Source organism: Thunnus maccoyii, chromosome 21 (genome assembly GCF_910596095.1).
Source record: "Thunnus maccoyii chromosome 21, fThuMac1.1, whole genome shotgun sequence".
Lineage (NCBI taxonomy): Eukaryota > Metazoa > Chordata > Actinopteri > Scombriformes > Scombridae > Thunnus > Thunnus maccoyii.
The window spans coordinates 26,611,799-26,633,214 of record NC_056553.1 but is presented as its reverse complement, the minus strand read 5'-3'; the positions used below and the strand labels follow the sequence as shown (position 1 = coordinate 26,633,214).

The window sequence follows — 21,416 nt, the reverse complement described above, 5'->3', positions numbered from 1 at the left end:
ATGAAACTGAGGTGTTGACTTTCAGCTGCAGGGATGTTTCAGTGTGGAAATCGTAACCCTTTTACACTGTGTTCCCCAGGTTCTCAACTAAGGCCCAGGGTGGTTATTACAGTTACCCCAATATTATATAGTGAAAAAGTGCTGTAGAAATATAGTATCAGTCAAAAGTTTGGACACACCTCCCCATTCCTTTGAATGAGAAAGTGTATCCACACTTTTGGCTTGTATTATATTTATATGTATTATATATATTATATATCATATTGTATTGTATGCTGTTTTGTTTTGGATTTAATTGACAGAGTACAAGTCAAAAATGTTGTTGGTTCTGTTGTGTGTGTGACTGTAAATTCACAGTTACAAACATTAACTAAACTGGAAAGATCAATAGTTTGTTTGGTGATCAGTCAGTATGTAAAGGATAATTGGCTTATAAACATATTTTCCCACAGTATAATCTACATTAACAGGAGTATTCAACACAACAGTACGTCTCAGTTCTACACATATAGGTGAATAGAACGGAATGAACATCTTTTCAATGCAAATGGTCATTTACTTATATATATGTCAATATAAGCCAAATACACAATATACAGTGGTTCTTGATGTCAAGGGGTGTTGAACATGTCTTTCAGAGGTTTAAACTGGGTACTTTTGTGCTCTCTTTGTTAAAAATGTGTATGTAAGTTCCATCGATAAGAACAAACGGCACTGCTCTTAGTCCCTCAAAAAACAATGCAAGATATTTTCGAAGTTGGTGTGTACGATCTTTGCCACAGTCAGTGAACACAGCATGTGTTCAGAGCGGAGGCTGAGCAGCAGCAGAGCAGGATGGGCAGCTAGCAGCTGGTCTGAATCTCTGCGTTCACAGCAGCATCCCTGAGAAGCTCGATGACAGGTGGGTAACCAGTGTGTCAGGTCTGACTGTGGACGTTTATCTCTCAGTCGTGTGTGTTGTCTTCAGCTTGCCGTGCAGTGTGTGTGCTGTGCGGCTCCGTGGCAGCGCAGCAGCGGCGGCGGTGCTGCAGCGCTACAGGTGCACATTGCGCTCACACGGCCGCGTCCTTCACTGTCTCTGCAGACAGAAGGTCATAAGAAGACGCAGCTTCTCCCGGAGGACGATGTCCTCTCATCGGCTGAAACCAGCCCAGTGCCGTCCGATGGAGAGCAACGTACAGGACAACGCAACGACCCCCGCCGTCCTGACCCCTCCGCACATAAAGGCACACACGCACGAATCCATACAGTAACTGAGCAAGAAAAACAATTGGCAAGAGAGCCTGTCGTTATGTGGTGTTCTATAATAACTGACAGTGCGTAAAACTAATTAGAATATCACAGTGTTGTGAACTGAAGAGCAACACTGGGCCTTTAGCAGCACAGTATCTGTCCGTAAACATACTGACAAGTTCAAATATAGCATCAGTTGGTAGCCTATACAATTCACCTGCTAACAGGTAAACTGTCTTTTTCAGGAAAAAGCTTCAGAAAAGCATCTTTACTCTGGTAATTTAATTTTAAAGCATTCACTGTTGGACCTACATCCACACCAAAATCCAAATTGCAATTTACTGTAGTCAAACACAGCTGACTGTTTCAGCATCACTTTATAATAAGTCACTGTAGTATAAGTTGTAACTAATGGCTTTATTAACAGTTAATAAATTGTTTTCATCATAAATCGGTTATAAGCTATGAAAGAAAATTGGGTCGTGAAAAATAATTGCTGTTGACTTATTAATCAAGTCAGGCCATTATTAGTTATTAATTAAATGTTAATAAGTTCATATTAATAACACTATAAGCATTAACTCAAGCAGAGGTGAACATTAGTCAAACTGAAGCAGCAGAGGCAGAGACATCCTGACTTTTAGTCAAGACAGTATGAGTCAAGCTCCAAAAACATCGGATCCTACATGTCCCATAATGCAGCCAGTATAGCATCACTGGACCTGCTGTCTGGTAAATGCCAACAGCTGTCAAACTCCCCACCCTCAGTTTCAGTTTCTGTGTCTTAAAGCCCAAGCTGAGATAACCCTGATGCCATCACAATGACATCATCAGGGTTTATTTTCAGACTTGACAAAGCTCCTCCAGCCACAGAAGACATTATTCAGCTGTTTACACAGGCTGTGTAGTTGTCGACTCCTCATGAGGAGTAAACTGATCTTCATCTGGCCTTTCAACAGCAAAACCAGACTCTGTCTGTTTATGTGGAATGCAGTTGCTTTTTATTTGTGACAGTTATCCTGATGTTTAACATGCTGTAAAAGTGTGAATTCAGACTTTGAGTGTAGGTGGAAGGCATCAAATCTGAACATGTACAGAGCTCATCACTGAAAGGTTTGATGTCATCTTTCTCATTAGCGAACACCTAATGTCATGATGATGCGTAGTTATTCTGCCTTTTATTATATGTAGCAGCTCAAGAATAAATTCCCCAAAAACTAATTAAATGAATTCTTCTCCCCTTAGACCCACCGAAATCCTCCTAAACAGAAAACCACAGAAGAAGAAGCGACAGGGAGGAAGGATGGACTCCATCTCTATGATGGGCAGCAGCAGGAGCCCTGTGTTCCTCACAGCGTCCTCCTCCCACCTCCTCCACCAGGGCCAGGCCTGTTTCCTGCCCAACAGCATGAAAAACGGTGTAGCTGGAGACGCTGGGACCACCTGTCTGCCAGCCCAGCCCACAGTGGCCATCCTGGGCTCAGGTGACTTCTCCAAGTGCCTGACCATCCGCCTGTTGCGCTGTGGCTTCCATGTGGTGGTGGGCAGCAGACATCCCAAACTGGCAGCCCAGTCCTTCCCCCACGTGGTGGATGTGACACACCACGAGGATGCTGTAGGGAAGGCCAGCATTGTGTTCTTAGCCATCCGCCGAGAGCATTACTCTGTATTGTGGGACCTCAAGCATTTACTGGAAGGTAGATAACAACACACACACACTGATAATAGAACACTTACTGTTGATTTTATAGTGTACAAAATGAAGGAAACCAATGGCTGACTGAGTAAAGGAATGGTTGGTATGGTTTGGTATGACAGGTGTATAAAGTATATGTGTTTTGTATAAAAGGGATGAACACGTGCAAGAACACAGATGATATGGTCCATTAAAAGGCAGAGACGGTGCAGACTAGTAGTCTGGAAGGCACCCTGATAACAGTAGTGTAGAGCAACAGCATCATTTCCTGCAGAGATGGGGGTACATGTTCACCTCACTTTCAAAATTATGTTTTATTATCCACAGTTTTCAGTTTTCAGTGTCAGTTTTTTTGATTTCTCAATGTAAACGCTGTCATCTTACTGTCTAGTTGCCAAAATCCAGATGGGAAAGGAGCTTATACCATGTTGATCATTAGGTTGCCTCTAACTGTTACTATGTGCTCTCTGCAATAAGCTTTACCAACAGCAGCAACATTCATCTATTCATTCATTTACAAATACTTAATTTATATTCTGATTTAGTGGTGACAATGCATAATTACTGTATAATACTCTCTTAAGTGATGCTACTGATTTAACATGAATTAAAGATAAGGCAAACTAGTTGTCTTTAGAAAAAAGATAGATAGATAGATAGATAGATAGATAGATAGATAGATAGATAGTCAATAGTAATGAATGAGTCAAACATTCAACTGTAGGAACAAGAAGAAAAACACATATTTGAGTGGAGGGAGACTTTAATATAGTATCTTCCAGTCTGTTCTCCAGTAACTCATCATTTCTACCATATAGTCCTTGAAAAATTGTTGTTGGCCCATATTAGAATATTGCTCAGTATATTAATAATGTTTTTACCACAGAAGTCATGTGAGTTTGGCTTGTCGTTGTGCAGGGAAGATCCTGGTGGATGTGAGTAACAACAGAAGGGTGAACCAGTATCCAGAGTCTAACGCTGAGTATCTGGCTTCACTGCTGCCAGACTCTATTGTGGTGAAAGGATTCAACGTCATCTCAGCCTGGGCCATGCAGCAGACCTGCCCCAAAGACGCCAGCACGCAGGTGCAAACAAAACAATCATTCTAACTCAAAGTCCATTTCATAGCTTTTTCTGAAGATTTACAGTCAAATGTTGCCACTTAGATTAAATCACTCTGTTCATCTTAAGTAGACATCATCACCTGTGTTTTCTCGTACAGCTAACACTGTGGCATTGACTGTTCAGTCTGTGTGTCTGTCACATCTCTGACACATTCACTGTCTTATAATTTTAGCAGGGATTATAAAAAGGCCTGTGAGCCTCCACAGCCAGAGCAAATTAATTCCCACACAATAATAGAGCATCTCTGACTGACTGATGAGGATTTTTCTCTCCTGAAATAATCACCCAACCAGTCAGCTCTCCTTAGCAGTGGTTTGGATTATAAAACTATGACTTCAGTCCTGCCATTAAGAAGCTTCTTAAACCTAACATCAAAAGCTTAGAGATGGGTTTCATGGAGAAAGCTTAGTAGCAGTAATATTACAGCAGGAATGATTATTCAGGACTCAACTAGTGCTAGTGCATTTGAACAGGTTAGGTCAACTAAAACATTACATGAATATTCCCTGATTGCCCTCACAAGACATTATGAGTATTGCAGTGTTTGATATTAATACAAGTTCAAATGGTAAATGGACTGTACTTGTATAGCGCCTTTCTAGTCTTCCGACCACTCAAAGCGCTTTTACACTACAAATCACATTCACCCATTCACACACTGAATGGGTACAGGTCCCAACCTGCCCATCAGAGGAATCATTCACACACATTCTCACACTGATGGCACAGCCATCAGGAGCAGTTTGGGGTTTAGTGTCTTGCTCAAGGACACATCGACATGCGAACTGGAGGAGCCGGGAATCGAACCGCTGATCTAATTAGTGGACGACCCGCTCTACTTCCTGAGCCACAGCCGCCCCTTCAAGTCAAGGTTAAAGTTCCATGCATTCATTAGATCAGTGGTTTTTTTCAGGGGCCTTTGAGGGGACACAAGAGAAATCTGAATAGGCTGCATTTCAGCTCCACAAAATTGTCCTCCTTTTTTCAAATCTTTGCTTTTTCTTGTGAAAGAGTTTTATTTCTTCAGGACTCTTAAAGGGAACATATACATGCTTTTTGTAATTTTCTGTTATTTATATACAGTAATGATGTCAGATATCTATGTTAAACATGGTCACAGTTCCAAACGTTGAGGTTAACATATGTAGAAATGCTCCCTGCAAGTCAAAAGCCAGGGCTTCAACCTGCTCTCCCCAGGTTAAAAATACAGACCTGTATAAATAATCACTTTGCATCTTATATGGAGCTGTCAGACATTTCGTTAAAATAATTTCAAAAAATTTGAAAACTCACCCAAGGAACACTCTTTTTATTCTTAAATGAAACAACATCCTGATTCTAAACATTTCAAAATTTGTGTTACCATTTTCTAATGTGACTGTTGAGAGGATCCATTTAGGTTCAATTAATGATAGGTTAATGCATAGATTACATTATTCAAAAGAAAAGATTTCCGCATGTATCTGATATTTGTGACAGATATAACTTCTCAAAAGGTACTCCAGGTCATCATTTCTGGTTTTGTCCTAGGATTGTCCCTTTTTGGCAGGATATCATTATTGTAAAATGTATGATTTACAGATTGAACCTGATGCACTCATTGCCTTGTTTGGCTGTTCTCAAGCTTCTCACAGCCACATACCATACAGCAGACCTGATGTTTGGTATATTAATAATTCTCAAGGAATGGAAGGCTACCGGCACTCCTTGTTTCTCCGGATGGTTTAGGGAACTGCCCCTGCTGCGTGATATCCCGTTTTGCTATTCTTCACCACATGCTTTTCCTTTAATGACAGGCTGAAACATTGTTGTATTTTTCTGTATCTAGTCTGGCTTTTTGTGGTTGTTGAACGTGAGGTGTGTATGTTTGTGAGTTTGTTAGTAGATGTTATTTTGTTGTTTGCGTAATGAAAATTTATTATAATTAAAAAAAAATTTGACCAATATGTCCCACTGAAATGAAACAATCTGAGGAGGAGACAGTTGGTTAAACTGCCCACAGCTCATAGACGAGGGCAGTAGTGGCCCAAAGGTTAGAGAAGAGGGCTCGTCAACGGTTGCCAGGACCAGCAGGATAAATGTGGGCAGGAAAGTGAACGCTTGCTCCTCCCTCATTAGCACCACTTGGATGCCCTTGAGCAAGGCCCTTAACTCCAGCTGCTTCAGTGGAGCTGCTCAGTGGCCAGCAGGTTAGACTGTGGTTATACTGGGCAGCTTCTAGGTGTGAATGTGTGTAACACATTGTGTGGTCAGAATGTTCCTGCAAAAGAGAGCTGGACTCTCCCTGAATAAATAAGTGAGGTGATATGGAATTTGCTTGACACAGCTGACCTGACACTTGATCCCAGTGCTGTTTAATAATGATGTAACCTGGGAAGAGTTGAAACTACATTTCACAAAATAACACAGTATACCTCAAGTTACAGTTGTTATATCAATAATATCAGACTAATGACCAAATAAGGTCGGTTAGATAATAGAATCAGATTTTTCCCTCTCACTGTAAACTACATCAACACTACTAACTCTGAAACACACTGATGTATTCAGATAAAAATGAAACAAAGTCATACTGGCATTCACACAGTATTAGAAGTGAGGTTTAATATCTAACTTGGTCCCTTGAAACCGACTATAAGTCTTTACTTGCTGAGACATTTCCTAAAATCCAATTTAGTAGATCACCAGTTTGAAACAATAATACAGATCAACTTGTCAAATCAAGTCAATATACTGTATATATACTTATTTTTTATATATAATATATACATATATATGTATGTATTGTTTTTAGAGAATGAAGTGTGTTCCAGGGGCTGTATCTGTAAGCTGACTGTGGTTGGCCAGTCAAGGTGGAAGTCTGGGGCTGTTATTATAGTTGAGATCTGGCTTTGTCAGGCATCCTCCCCTGTCTGTTCCTTCCGCCTTCTTTGTCTTCACTGCACCTTTAACCTCTGTAATCCTGGCTCTGTGTAGGTGTTCATCTGCAGTGACTCTGTTGAGGCCCGTCAGCAGATTATGGAATTGGCCCGCCAACTCAACTTCCAGCCAGTGGATATGGGCACCCTGTCTTCTTCACAGGACATTGAAAACTTGCCTATACAGTTATTTCCTGGCTGGAAGGGCCCCGTCCTAGCTGCTGTGGCCCTCTCCATCTTCTTTTTCGCTTACTCATTCGTACGGGATATCATCCACCCATATGTGAAAAACAAGCAGAGTGACTTCTACAAGATCCCCATAGAGTTGGTGAACCGGACATTGCCCACTGTTGCTATCACCCTGTTGGCTCTGGTGTACCTGGCGGGTCAACTGGCTTCAGCCCACCAGCTTTACTACGGCACCAAGTACAGGCATTTCCCACACTGGCTGGAGGGCTGGCTGCAGAGCCGCAAGCAGCTGGGCCTCCTCAGCTTCTTCCTGGCTGCTGTCCATGTTCTCTACAGCCTCTGTCTGCCCATGAGGAGGTCTGAGAGGTACCTGCTGCTCAACACTGCCTACCAACAGGTCAGTTGGGAACCATGTCCACACAGACCCTCCACTCATGTCTGTGCATTAAGTAGGGAGTGTTTAAGATAGCTTAGCATAAAGACTGAGAGCAGGGGGAAAAACTATCCTGGCTCTGTCCAGAGATCAAGAATAATTATAGGAAGAAAGCAAATAGGCCTATTTCCCCATACTGTTCCTTTAAAGATCCCCTCCAGACATGTATTAAGACATATAAAAATACTCTGCTTGGAACAATATGTGTGTCTGATGTTGTTTTTCCAGAAAAAAAAGAATTACCACGTTAAAATCCTTAAAATGGCATCTACTCTGTCTCCCTCATTAAACATTCCATAATCTATAAATCTGGCTTCAAGTTTCTACATCACACTTGTGTAAGCTGAATATTGGATCACAATTGGCTTCCATACTAGTTGTGATGTCACAAATCAAGCTCAGAGGTACACCCCTTAAAATCAGATTTTCAGTGAGCACAGAGAATCTTTCTACTTTGAGCAGATGAATGTGAAAACAAACGCTGCACATGCGTCATTCTGCACAGTGAAGCTCAAACATCAACTGTTGGAAGAAGAAAAAAATCATTTTAGAGTGGAGGGGGACTTCAAGCTTTTAATAGACATGAGGTTCTGATTGGATAAGTTAAAAAACACTTGTAATAGTTGTGGCCATCTTTCAGTATAATCAATCATTATTGCTAGCCAATAAAATGACAACAATAATAATTATTTTCTTAGTTTTTATAAGGTAGTATACATAACTGCACTGCTCTGTACAAGCTTTTGACATGTTCTTTCAACCACTGAATAATGTATATGTATGAAAAGAAAGTCTACCACTACCTGTGTAAACACTAATATACACAGCCCCTTATATACTAAATACATACACAAGAGACGCTGACATCATTATGGACATTGTGACATGTGTACGTATGGACCATGTCTACGGTCACACATCAGGCTCTCTCTTGAAGAGAGAGAGAAAATACAGTTTTAGGAAATTCGTTATTGCAATTTTGTGCTAGGTAGTATTCCAGCATAGATCACTACGGCACATTGCATTATGGGTAACAGGAGGTTAATAAGGACCAAGCTGCAGTTTTACCTCTCTAGCAGGTTAATGGTTGCCATGCATAAAAAAACAAGTGAAAGATGATAAACGTGATGAATCTTGAACATCCCCTGTGCTGGCAGGTCCATGCTAATGTGGAGAACGCGTGGAACGAGGAGGAGGTGTGGAGGGTGGAGATGTATGTTTCTTTTGGGATCATGAGTCTCGGGCTCCTCTCCCTCTTGGCCATCACCTCTATCCCGTCTGTCCACAGCACGCTCAACTGGAGGGAGTTCAGCTTCATACAGGTACAAACATACTGTATATGCTTAAATGTAACCTTGTTTGTCTTTTGCATTTAGTATAACCCAGAGGTTTTCAATCTGTGAGGCCACTGATTTGGCTGCTTATCAACACGGTCAGTAGTTGGAGCTGCAGCAGTAACTGTGACACACAGCTCACTGAGGCAATGAAGGCACTTTAAATGCCACAAATTGTGTCAACATTTGAACAACTCAGGGTCATAAGTCAGTCAAATCTGAACACAAAGACATGATAAACATATTTATGGTTCTGTGTGATTTATACTTTCCAAGATATTATTATCGCTGATGTGCATCATGAAGAAATACCCATAAATCTCTGTAGAAATCATAAAAAAGACGCTCCTTGTACGTCCAGAACCTGCCTGAGAATCATCACATTTTTAAGCTTTTGTCAGTATGAAAAGAATCCAGTGATAGTTGTCTGAGCACCCATAGCTAACAAACAGGAACTGTTAATAGCTAATTCAGCATACTTTTAATGAAAACATTTAAACAAATGAACAGTATTTATTCATGGGATTCTCAGTGAAACTGTGTATTATTCATATTTTGTTACTGTGAACAGGTTTTGCAAAACTTTGTATTTGTGTCTTATTAGCTGCTGTAACTATTCAGACGACCTTGTATGACTAATATTCGAATGAAAAAATGTGAACAAATATAGGTTAAAAAAATGGAGCTCAAATTGTAGCCTTCATATAACTGAGACATGGTCAAGTTTTTCCTTTCATTTGTCACTAGTCTGTATTCTTACATCAGACAATAAGAAAACAGTGAAGATAAGAAGCAGAGAAACAAAAAGTCAACTGAGAGCCACTCACAGTTTTGTTTTCTGTCAGCCAACTCACACAGATGAGTTTATCTATGTGATGTGGAAGTACAGCAGTGTCGTTAACGTGTGGTGTCATAGCTCTGACCTCATCACTCCCCACAGCATACATCTAAGGGTGATTGCATGGTTATGATAACGCATTCACTCCCCTCAAAACTACATCTCATACAGAGTCTGACTCCTGGATTATAATGAGGAATCTTTTCTGCGTGAGCTGATGTGAGTGTAGCCTTTCTCCCTCTAGCACCTCAGACCTTGAGGGCAATGTACTGGGTACATTCAGTTCACTAAATAGTACAATCTGCTGTGAACTAAGATGGATAATCTCAACCTACAGTTGCAGAGTAACATGTTTATTGAGGTGATACAGGAACTCATTCATTTTTGAACAGACAATATCTTATTCCAATGAAATCTAATCACTCCCTCCAGGATTTCATGCTCTTACTGATTTATTGCAACAATCAACAACATATTGAACCAATATCTGCAATACTTGTTAAAGCATTACTGCAATTTTTCCACATAAAATACTCACACTGGAAGACAGCTTGACATTTTACTAGTCACTGCAGTTTTCCACATCAAATTAAATTCATAAACATTTTTACAAGCCAAAGTTGATGAAAAATTAAGAGTCAGTTTCAACAAACCAACTTCCTTGTAACTACAGTACAGTAGGAGAAGAGTCAGGCAGACAAGTCATTGAACGTTTTTAAAGTTACATCACCAAACCAGAACAATCTCTAAGCTAAAGCTAACCATTTGTGTCATAGAGCTTGCTGGCATTGATACATATGTGGTATGGAAGCAGTCTCTACCTCTCTGTGTAGGATATGTGTTTGCAGAGAGTGGACTGTGTCACACGTTCCTGAGCAGGCTGTCTTTGCTCTCTTTGCTGAATGATACACAGCATGTTATGTACCACCATGTCTTTCTTTCTTTGCTCCAGTCCACTCTGGGCTACATCGCCCTGCTCATCGCTACTTTCCACGGCCTGCTGTTTGGCTGGAAACGAGCCTTTGAGGAGGAGGCCTACCGCTTCTACCTGCCCCCCAGCTTCGTCGTAGCCCTAGCCCTGCCAGTGTGTGTCATACTGGGGAAGGTGCTGATGCTGCTCCCGTGTGTGGCCCGCAAGCTCCACCAGATCCGCCGGGGCATGGACAGCAATCAGTACCGGTGTCAGCGCCTGGAGCCAGTGGGCTCAGCTGCCCATGTTTCACCTGAGAGAGTCACCATCATGTGATCACTGCAGCACAAAGCTGTCTGCTCCTTTATTTGGATTTGCACATATACAGTTAACTGTTTCATTGAAGCAAATGAACAATATTTATTCATGTGATTCTCGGTGAAACTGCGTATTATTCTTATTTTGTTACTGTGAACAGGTTTTGCAGACGTGTGAACTGTGTATTTTTCGCCTTATTAGCTGTTGTAACTATTCAGATGACCTTGTATGACTCTTATGTCACAGTTGTGTTCCCATTTAAATTGTAAAACTGAAGATGCATCCCTTGTCAGTATCTTACCAATATACTCCCAATATTGTACCAATATTTTACCCTGAGACACCAGTTGTTGGTCATTACTTTAAGGGAGGAACTACACTTTTTTTTTTAACAGGAATTGAACTAGTTGAACCTGTGAAAGGAGCTGTATAATGTGTGGTCTGAGAACATAACCCTGATGATGTCAGAGTGATATCAAGGAGGGTGCAGACAACATTTAGAACGGAAATCTAGTGTTTCAAAAATGTGGGCAGGCGTTTATAAGACATGTTGTTCACTGGGCAGGGTGGATCTAATGAAAAAACACTGCTGAGTTGCAGCATTCAGTGCTTATTCTAGGCATAGTAAGGATATATTGGCTTCTGTTGATTGGATTTTTGACCATTCTTTTTTAAAATCTGTCTCTTGTGAGTCCATCAACGTTATATACTAGGTCACTGTAGCACCACTTTAATCACGGATTTCAGTTTATAGGTTGACACATCTACTCAATAAATAATTATAATAGTGTTTTTTGTTTGGTTTGTTTGATGTTTGTTTCGATTTTTGCCTTTTGGGGCTTTTGACCGCATCTCATGAGTTTTGGAAGACCATGCTATGTGGTTGAGAGCATTTAGCTTTTTTTTTTTTTAAATTTATCACTAAACTACTAATTCCAAGGTGAAGAATGAACTTTCTCACTCTGCTTCAGTGGTTCCTCTCACAGCCCACAAAATAACATGGAATTGTCAAATGTGTACAGAATAAATCATTTATTTATCAGTTTACAGAATATTACTTGTTACTATTGTCTTCTCCAGTGTTTGAAAGCATTCTCATCATTAAAATGTCCCACTTCAAACTGATAACCAATAGGTGTTTTGGTATCTGTTTACCTGTGTTGTTTCTGCTTTGTATTACTGTACTGCTCAGTGTTGTGTCCATCTGTCACACTCTAGTCAAGGAGAGATGGCTTTGATTAAGAATTGAACACATATTTTTTATTAACTGTTACCACTAGTCTTGTTAGTGACATTGCAACATACCTGAGAGCAGAACTACAGTAGCTGATGTAATGATTGAGGTTTACCTGTGAATTAGCACCACATCAAAATCAGTTTGCCAACCTCATTATGCTTAAATCCTTGTCAGTGTATTAGATGTATGTGCACACGTTACGTCAGCGCTGTGGGTATAAAGTTTCATAGTGGTTTGATTCTGTTCTTTTCAACACGATCAGTCAAATGTTGTATCTCCAAGACAGCCCACACATACAAAACTTTTGAAATCAGTCCGTTCTTTTAATTGCAGAAGCTCAGAGTGATTTTCACTGTGATGTCATGTTTCAACTATCTGCAGGTTCATTCTCAGACTGTACTGAGATGTGTCAAAAGCAATGGCTGCCTGGCTGTCTTAATGTAAAGTATATGTAAATGTAATGAGGACAGTTTGGTCCTTTTTAGTCTGATATTTGATGGAGAAAATGACAAAAATGCTACCAGATTTAGAAAATACAAAAAATAAAAATGATTGTCAGAAACAAAAGGTCCAGTTTTGAGAGATGATGATGGAGCAGCCAATAATGTAATAACTACTGTTAAAGTAATAACTGACGATAACATATTTCCATTCTTAATGTAATTAAAGTTGATCATTTAATAGCTTTCCCATAATGTAATAAAATTTCTAAACCAATAACGTAATAACTTTTTGCACATAATGTAATAAGTTATCAAATTATTAGCTGAGTTTAAAAAAATATAAAATGTAATTACTGGAGCCGATAATGTAATAATATACGTATATCACTTTATTCAAGTTTCTAGGAATTATGACTGTATATTTGTGGTACTTGATGTTAGGCTGATTTCCAGCCCTGCCTTCTACTCCTTAACCATTTGAGTAACAAATGAAGTGCGAGCACATCTTTGCAAACACAGACAATTATTCTTATGTCATATAATATGAAATCTAAAGCTCTTTGAAGATGCTTTGTCCTCGAATACAAAGATCACCATCTCTTTTCATGAAAAATGTCATCTTTAATTAAACATATTTAAATCACTTTTTCAAGCAAACTGTTTCAACCACACTATTATAACTACTCTAATCTGTAATAATGTGGTTGAAATAGTGGACTTGAAAAAGTGATGAGTGAAATGGTTAAGGAGTAGCAGGCAGGGCTGGAGATAAGTCTAACTATCAAGTACCACAGACAAATATATAGTCATGATTCCTAGTGAGAGAGTAGGTGTGTGTGTGTGTGTGTGTGTGTGTGTGTGTGTTTATGGAAGTGGGACACTTTATAGCCAATAAATAAAGCTTAAATAAAGTGATACAAGTATATTATTACATTATTGGCTCCAGTTATTACATGTTTTATGATTTTTTTCTTAATCCCAGCCAATAATGTAATAACTTATTACATTATGTGCAAAAAGTTATTATGTTATTGGTTTAGAGATTTTATTATATTATGGGTAAGTTATTACATTATCAACTTTCATTACATTAAGAATGGAAATATTATTACGTTATTGGCAGTTTTTACATTATTGGCTGCTACAGATGATATAACCACCATAATACATGAAGACAACAACACTAGAGAAAAGAAGAAAAGAAGAAGCACAAACTCCAAATAAAAATTACAAACTGTAAAATACAAACACAAACATTATTTAGTCCACTATTTGTATGTATGTCTGCTGTCCTATCATCTAATGTTCTGCTTTCATTCTTGAGGCAGCAGTGACCTCTGCTGTCTGTGATGAAACCTGCCAGCACTTTCACTTCACTTTCACTACTTCATTTTCACTTCTCTCTCTCTCTCTGTGTATGTGTGTGTGTGTGTGTGTGCGTAATTTACACACAAACACATTTCCCCTGGCCTACATATGCTCCTCTCTCATATATGAACCTGAGACAATCTGTCTTCCAAAAGGTCTTTTAATTCCCCCTCCACTCAAAAATCTCTCTGTCTTACAGTTAGATGTTTGAGCTTCACTGTACAGAATGATGTACGTGCAGAGTTTGTTTTCACATTCATCTGTTGAAAGTGGGAAGTGGAAAAAAATCTGACATCACAACTTGTAATGGCAATTTTTTCAACTTTTCCAGTGTCCTTTTTGCTGTTGCCATAAGTACACTACACAGGTAAGGATGACATCTCATGCAGACCCAATACAATAGATTTTCCAGTCAGTATCTGTGGTTTAGTTTGTTGTTTATTGAGGTAGCAAGCAGTTGTACAAAGAGATGAACATACCAGATGAAGCTGGTCTGTTCCTGGTCTGGTCAGAACTGTGTGTGCTCTCACTACATGTGCCCACCATTTCACATATGACCCTCCATCTACAACCCTATTGTGTGGTTTCAGCTTCTTGGAGCAGACATATCTTAGTTATCAGTCTTTCCACGATGTTGCTGTTTGTCTGAAGTCAAACTATGTGCACAAAGCCTTGTGCATTTGGTTTAATCTCCAGTATTCTGCCCATTAACCAGGAGCCTTGCGGTGCAGTGGAATCAACCACCACAGCAGCACCTGGAGTAAAGCTTCTTTTTACCTTTGATCATTGTTGTTGTTCTTGTAATAGAGGCAAGGCAATTCTTGTATCCACTGTTTCCAAAAGAGATGTGCCATGTATTGCACTTGTCTCCACTGTGTTTGATGTACAAGTCTTCTTTTACAATGAATGCAGGTGGTGGTATTGGCTTGGTTTTCAACAGAAGACGATGGTTTGGTGTGAGTGCTTCCAGGTCCATTGGATCATCAGACGTTTTGGTAATGGGTCGAACATTTAAATTTGCTTCAACTTCACAAATTAAAGTTTGCCATTCTTCATCGTCCAAAACTTGTTGGTTAAGAACAGAGCGCAGCACATTTCCAACCATGCAGATCAGTCACTCCCAAACACCGCCATGATGGGATCCTGCTGGGGGGTGAAGGTACCACTTTATCCCTTGCTGAAGCATAGCACTCTGGATTTTGTCCTGACTCCTGACTCTGTTCCATTAAGTTGTTGCATTGTCTGATCTTAAAAATGAAACATGACCTCGTCAACAGATAAATCTTCGTAATGGATGCAGGAGTCTATTTCATGAGTCTTGATATCCTTCAAGTACGGCCATGGTGTCAGGTCTTCTTGTCTGGGAATGTTGAGCTGGGAAACAGACATGGTCTTATGTGTGAACACATCAGATAGTTGAATGAAATGGTCTTTGTCCAGGCTAGGTATTCCCAGACCTGAGATATGATGACTGCTCACAGGCTTCACTTGATTCATGGGATGAGAAAGAATATTGGTCTTTTGACCTGTTATGTTCAGCCTTCTAATCAAGCTGTCAAAAATGCATATGTCTGCAACTCTGTGTTTCCCTCGCTCTTTACATATACTGGTAGAATGGAGAAGATACAGGTTTCATCACTGGCCCCAGTACGCCCACATGTATGAGGTGAGAGAACAGCATTACTCCCAATTGGCTTCTCATTCTGTTCTGTATGTTCTGGTTTCTTTTCTTTGTCCTTTTGTACAATGTGAAGTATTTCAGTATGATTTTGATTTGACTAGATTGGAAGCCAATCCTGGTCCAAAAATCTACTTACACAAGTGTGATGTGGAAACTTAAAGCCTCCAGCGCACAAACACTGAGAATGGACTTCACAGTGAAGTAGGAGACATCTAGTATCCAGCAAGAAAACTCCTGAAATTAAATGTATTTGCATATTTATAGATTCTGGAACTTTTAAAGAGGAAGACTGAGGAGATGACATTTTAAATATTTTACAGTGGTAATTGTACTTTTTTTTGTGGAAAAACCATATGAGACAAACATTATTGTTCTGAGCAGAGTATTTCTATATGTGTTAATACATGTCAGAAGGGGATCTTTAATTTTAATTTATCAGTCAAAACATTCTTAGTGAAGTCAAACTGAGGAGCTTTGTACTGTATACGGAGTCACTGAGTTGGCTCAGTGTGATTCCTGTGCTGGCTGCAGTGTCTCCTCAGTGTTGGACCACAGTCATGTCTACCCACAATGCCCCCTCAAGCACTGAATCAGCAAGTAACGAGCCTTCAGGATAATGTGTCATGGCACATCACAGCTACACGTCATCAACTTGTGTGGCCATATAAATGTTCAGAGATCTTGGTCTCAGTTCTCAAATCATTTCAGAGAGCTTGAGAGGTCAGTTAGCAGTGACCAGCAGGTGGCTGTGTGACAGCACAAGTCTAACAATTAAACATATATGATTATCATGCATGGTCATTTGCTATACAACACCTGCTCCAACAAGCAGCTTATTTTAGATAACTTTGCTGAGTGAAATTTGGTGCTGGTCAGTCCTTTTTCCAGATTAGAGGGGGCTCTAATCTCAGCAAAGTAATCCTCAGATAACAGGTAACTCTGTAAATATCCCACTGTTGATGTCATTGTGTTCACTGTCTGTCACCATGATGTGAGGAGGGTTGAGCCTGCTGGGCTCTTTCTATATGGAGTCTCTGTTCTCTGTGTTGGTTTGACTGGCAGCTCTAAAATGCCTGTTGGTGTAAATGTGTGCTGACCTGTAAACACAATGTGAGGAGGAGCTGAGAAGCAAAACACTAATATAGTATAAAAATAATTTTAATGAAAACCTATCACTCTTAAATCTCATTTTACAAACTCATCATAGTAAATAAAATTCAACTCACAACACATTTGATTTCACAGGTTAAGAAAAAAAATGGCTAAAACTGTCAACTCTCACAATAACCTGAGGTGAGGTGAAACAATGATGTGTTAATGACATGTGTTAAGAACTTCTGTCAGTGGGCTGAAATAATGACACATCTACATAAAGCAAAGTTTGTTGTCTTGATACTCCAGGAGTGATGCCTCTAGCAGAGACACTGATAGCAAATGACTCAAGTCAAACTTTTTTGGAAACACAAGTGCAAATACATCAGTCTGACGGTATTCATGCAAATAAATCTGTACAACTGAAAAAGGGAGAATAAATGAGGAGTTTTAGGTGTAGCAGTTTGCAAGCTGTAGTGACTGTTTCAGAGGACTGTGTTGCCTTCAATCGTACAGCATTTTAAAGATACCCTCCAACATGGCACAGCCAAGTAGCCTCACACTGCCGACAACACTACTGTGCAATGTCCTTGGTTGATCATTAGCAGCAACTGTTCAATTAGGCACACAAATAAGTGAACCACATTTACTTGAAGAAAAAAAACAAACATCAATCCGGTTAGAGTGAGCGACAGGAAACAACCACGAAGCTGGATTTTAGTACAAGTAGTGCTTGGTGCTGGGTTTTATATGTGCCGAATTGTAAAGTGCATCCGGATATGGCGTCCTAGAAATTTTGATTTTGAGGCACACATTGTATTTTCGCCGATCAACAAGACGCCATTTAACTGCATACTTTCTAAACAGGATTCGACATGAAGGACCATACAAGAAAATTGTTAGTCCACTGTCCGGTAAAGCTGACGCTGCAGGACAGAACCCACTAAAACGCTCCTAAAACGAGTCCATTTGACTAAAGCCACAGCTGTAAAAACAGTCATATGTGGGAGCGCAGCTGCTCCAGGTCAGGCAGCAGCTCCTGGGCGCTGGGTCTGCAGCGGGGCTCTCCACTCCAGCACCGGCTCAGCAGAGTCCTGCACAGCTGCCCCTGCTGCGACCGGAACACTTCTTGGTCCTGAACCGACGGCCGCAGATGGTGTGCCACAACCGCGTAGAGCACGTGCTGCCTGTCGCCGGTGTAGGGCTGCTCTCTGGTGATCAGCTGCCACAGAGTGATCCCGAAGGAGAAGATATCCGCTTTGACAGACACCCCTTCTCCTTTCAGCAGCTCCGGGGCTCTGTGCGTGTACGTGCCGCCTACGTGGCTCAGATAGGGGCTGATGGCGGTATCCTCGCACCCACGGTCCAGTTTCAGAGAACAGCCGAAATCGGCGATTTTGCAGACGTCCTCACTGGACACCAACAAGTTGGCTGGTTTTATGTCCAGATGCACAATACTGTGGGAGTGAAGGAACCGCAATCCGTGAACAATGTCTGAGGAGTACCTGAGCCACCTGTCTGCCTCCAGCGGCTCTGCACAGCCGTAAATAGTCTGCTGCAGATTTCTGCTCCCGACAAACTCCATCAGTATCGTTCCGATGCTGCTTTCATCTCCAAAATCCGCCGGTACGCAGGTGGTCGCCGCGATGACGCGAACGATGTTTTTGTGCCGCAGGTGTGCAGCGTTCAGCTCGGCCCAGAAGCTCTGTCGAGACGCCAGTTTGTTCTTGGCGCACTTTTTGACTTTCTTCAGTGCGACGGTCTCCCCAAGGTACTCCGCCTTGTAGACCGAGCCGAACCCTCCGGAACCCACAGGCTGCACGGAGCGCAGCTCCTTCCAGTAGATCACAGAGGACCAGAGCCGACTGGCGACTCTGCCGTGGAGCCGCTGAGCAGGCACCTGTAAAGAGGAGCCGTGAGGGTGTTTGGTCAGCGGGCTGCTGCAGGTCCCAATGTCCACAGAGGGATAGATGTCTTTGGGCAGCAGGCGGGTCACGGGGATTGGAGAGGGCATGATGCGCGTCGTTCTATTAGTCCGCACAGTCTGAAGTGTGCTGCTGACTGAACAGCAGCTCTGCAGCCTCAGGGCTTTTCAGCACACGCAGACACAGACAGCCACACCGCCGCTTAGTGTTGAGGAGTATGAAATGCTTTCTTTTTGGGTTCAACGGGTTCGTTTAGATGGTTCAACTCAGTTTACTCTACCGACAGTAGGGGAGAACAGGGCAAAATGAGATACATTTAGTATTTGATGTTAGGAAAGCACATTCGCGTGCATGTGTGTTCAAAAGTAACCACCATGTGTGTGTATATGACATGGACGTGATCAGCAGCAGTTTTCTGTAGTGAGCAGTTTCAGAAGTGAACACTGACAAATTTGAGCTGGTAGCTTCAGCATGAGGCTGGGGGAGGGAGCTGCACTGAGCGATATGTTACAGCTCAGAGCCTGTGTTTGTCCTTTTCAGTCTTTCCACCGAGACCTTTCCAGCATGCAGGAACAGACAATCACATTCTAACAACTAGTTCAGTATAAGGTGGTGATGATAACATGACAGCACACAGCGTGCTGCATCACCCATTGATGGTATACTGTATTACTCAGGGCTACTCTTTAGTTCTGTTCCCCTGCAACTGATCAAGTTTTGCTGATACTTGGAACTTCAAATAGGCTTTTGACATCATCTGCAGTGTCTTTTTCCAAGACTGCCTGAAAACTGACCTTGTGGCCAGTTGTGAATGAATTCTGAATTTTCCAGAACCCCCACAAAGGGATTTCAAGCAAACAGACATCATGGTTAAGTGTGAGAAGCATGAATGAAGGTGCAGACAGCAGTGAGAGCAGGACTCAAGGATTAAGTAGCATAGAGTGAAATATATCCAAATATTGTAAGATGAAATTTCGATGGAAATTCTTTTGCCTTTTTGATTGTATTGTTTAGCATTACCAGTAGATTAAATAAACTCAACATCAAATGAGAACAACAGCATAAAAATAATCACTAGCTCACATCCTGGTGTAACCACATCATATTTGCATCAACACTTCCTGAGCACTATAAATGTGTATGTGCCAGAGATGAAACCGTTGACTCCAGTGGGATAGGAAACCAAACTTAAAACCAACATCTGCCAAGTGTAGGCTGCCTGGCTCACATCGGAGAGTTGTGATATGCATGCATACTTCTGAACTGTCACAAAAATGTACAACTAAAAAACAATATCATGAGAAGCAAGAACAACTGTCAACGACGGTCTGTATGAACTCAAACATTTCAGTTAAATAAGCAGCTCATTATCAGAATCATTATTATTATGCTACATTTAGCTGAACAGTACGTTCAGAGATCATGTTGCCAGATGTCCATGGTGACACTGAATGGGAAGTTTTTGGAGTGAAGTTTGGTATCTTATTGCTGTAGTGAATGGATATATGGACATAAGACATATTGTGCACCTCCAGTTCTTGCAAAATATCAAGTTCTGACTTTAACAATGACACTTGTGATATTCTATACATTTTTCTTATACTCATCCGATTTCATGTGCAGAGCCAAACCAACAATAAACTGATCTACTAACAAGTATTGTGTGTGTATCAAAGCCTGATCAGTTTTCTTCTTCTGTGTCATAGAGCTCCAAAAACTATTAAAAACACATCAGTGAACCACACTGTTGCACTGGCTGACATGTTCCTTCATCGCAGTGAACACACACACACACACACACACACTGTAGTTTATTTTGACTCAATCCCACACACACACACACACACACACACACACCATCCTGCTGCCACAAATACTCACTAGAGCAGCAAATGTGGATTCATCCGCCATGGAAAGTAGTCCCCCCCAACAGATGCACTATTTCCTCCTGTTTGAGTAACATTTGTTAAACTCTGCAGTGAGCAGCTGTTTTAGGAAATGACTGAGGTTTTAAGAAAACAAAAGCATCTATTTATGAGGCGTTAAAGATTTGCGTCTCTTAGTAGAAGCGGTTTGTATGCATTTATGAGTTTGAGCAGCATTCACACTCATCACATTGTTCAAGGCTGCACAGTTTTCCACAGTCCTAGCCACAAACTCATAAATTGAATGTTACGAGCACTTTCATTGTTGTATTTACTTACAAGTTCTAATATGTATATATCCTCTTCTGTGATAAGAGGCGCAACCCTTTCAGATGCCTTCAAAGAACCTCTGACACAGACACACAGATGTAAAGTCATCACCAAACAAGACTCGCAGTTGGATCCTTCTCTTATGTTTATTGAACTTTCAGTACATTGCGTAAAAACACTGGAGTTGACGACTGCAGCTCTTCTCTCTTATAGCAGCAAGGTATGTAAATCAAATCAGGTTATTCTGCCAGACAATAAATAATCTGCCTCTTTGGATGATGTCAATGTTTAAAAAAACAACAGATAAAAGCTGCAGCATTTGTTTTTATTTTACACAACCTATAAACATATACATATATATATTTACTTATATATATGTGTATGTGAATTACTTTGCCTATATTTATAAAAATACAACAGTAGTTTGTAAAATAGATTTGAAGTAAAATGTTGAGAATTAGCAATGAGTCCATCATTGTCA

General features: G+C 40.7%; 2 protein-coding genes across 3 annotated transcripts; one reads left to right on the top strand and one right to left on the bottom strand.

Moving 5' to 3' along the window:
- The first annotated feature begins 330 nt into the window (after positions 1 to 330).
- steap2 (STEAP family member 2, metalloreductase) lies at positions 331 to 12,459 on the top strand. 2 transcript variants are annotated; one of them, XM_042398602.1, is made up of 7 exons: positions 331 to 901; positions 1,085 to 2,346; positions 2,479 to 2,930; positions 3,848 to 4,014; positions 7,031 to 7,558; positions 8,752 to 8,916; positions 10,719 to 12,459. In XM_042398602.1, exons 3-7 carry the CDS (start codon positions 2,537 to 2,539, stop codon positions 11,010 to 11,012), a joined length of 1,548 nt encoding a protein of 515 aa, XP_042254536.1. In that variant the 5' UTR covers positions 331 to 901; positions 1,085 to 2,346; positions 2,479 to 2,536; the 3' UTR covers positions 11,013 to 12,459. The 2 variants fall into 2 exon arrangements, with proteins under 2 accessions (XP_042254536.1, XP_042254534.1); XM_042398600.1 differs by lacking the exon at positions 1,085 to 2,346 and having other exon boundaries at positions 332 to 901; positions 10,719 to 12,458.
- Positions 12,460 to 16,865: 4,406 nt separating this feature from the next.
- On the bottom strand, positions 16,866 to 19,242 carry mos (v-mos Moloney murine sarcoma viral oncogene homolog). Its single transcript, XM_042399301.1, has one exon. It carries the CDS (start codon positions 18,827 to 18,829, stop codon positions 17,813 to 17,815), a length of 1,017 nt encoding a protein of 338 aa, XP_042255235.1. The 5' UTR covers positions 18,830 to 19,242; the 3' UTR covers positions 16,866 to 17,812.
- Positions 19,243 to 21,416: the final 2,174 nt, after the last annotated feature.

Excerpts from the sequence above, each read along its gene's own strand:
- steap2 (XM_042398602.1), top strand. The coding sequence starts at position 2,537 with ATGGACTCCATCTCTATGATGGGCAGCAGCAGGAGCCCTGTGTTCCTC. Across the intron at positions 2,931-3,847 it reads CCTCAAGCATTTACTGGAAG|GGAAGATCCTGGTGGATGTG; the intron begins GTAGATAACAAC and ends GTCGTTGTGCAG. Across the intron at positions 4,015-7,030 it reads CCAAAGACGCCAGCACGCAG|GTGTTCATCTGCAGTGACTC; the intron begins GTGCAAACAAAA and ends GGCTCTGTGTAG.
- mos (XM_042399301.1), bottom strand. The coding sequence starts at position 18,829 with ATGCCCTCTCCAATCCCCGTGACCCGCCTGCTGCCCAAAGACATCTAT.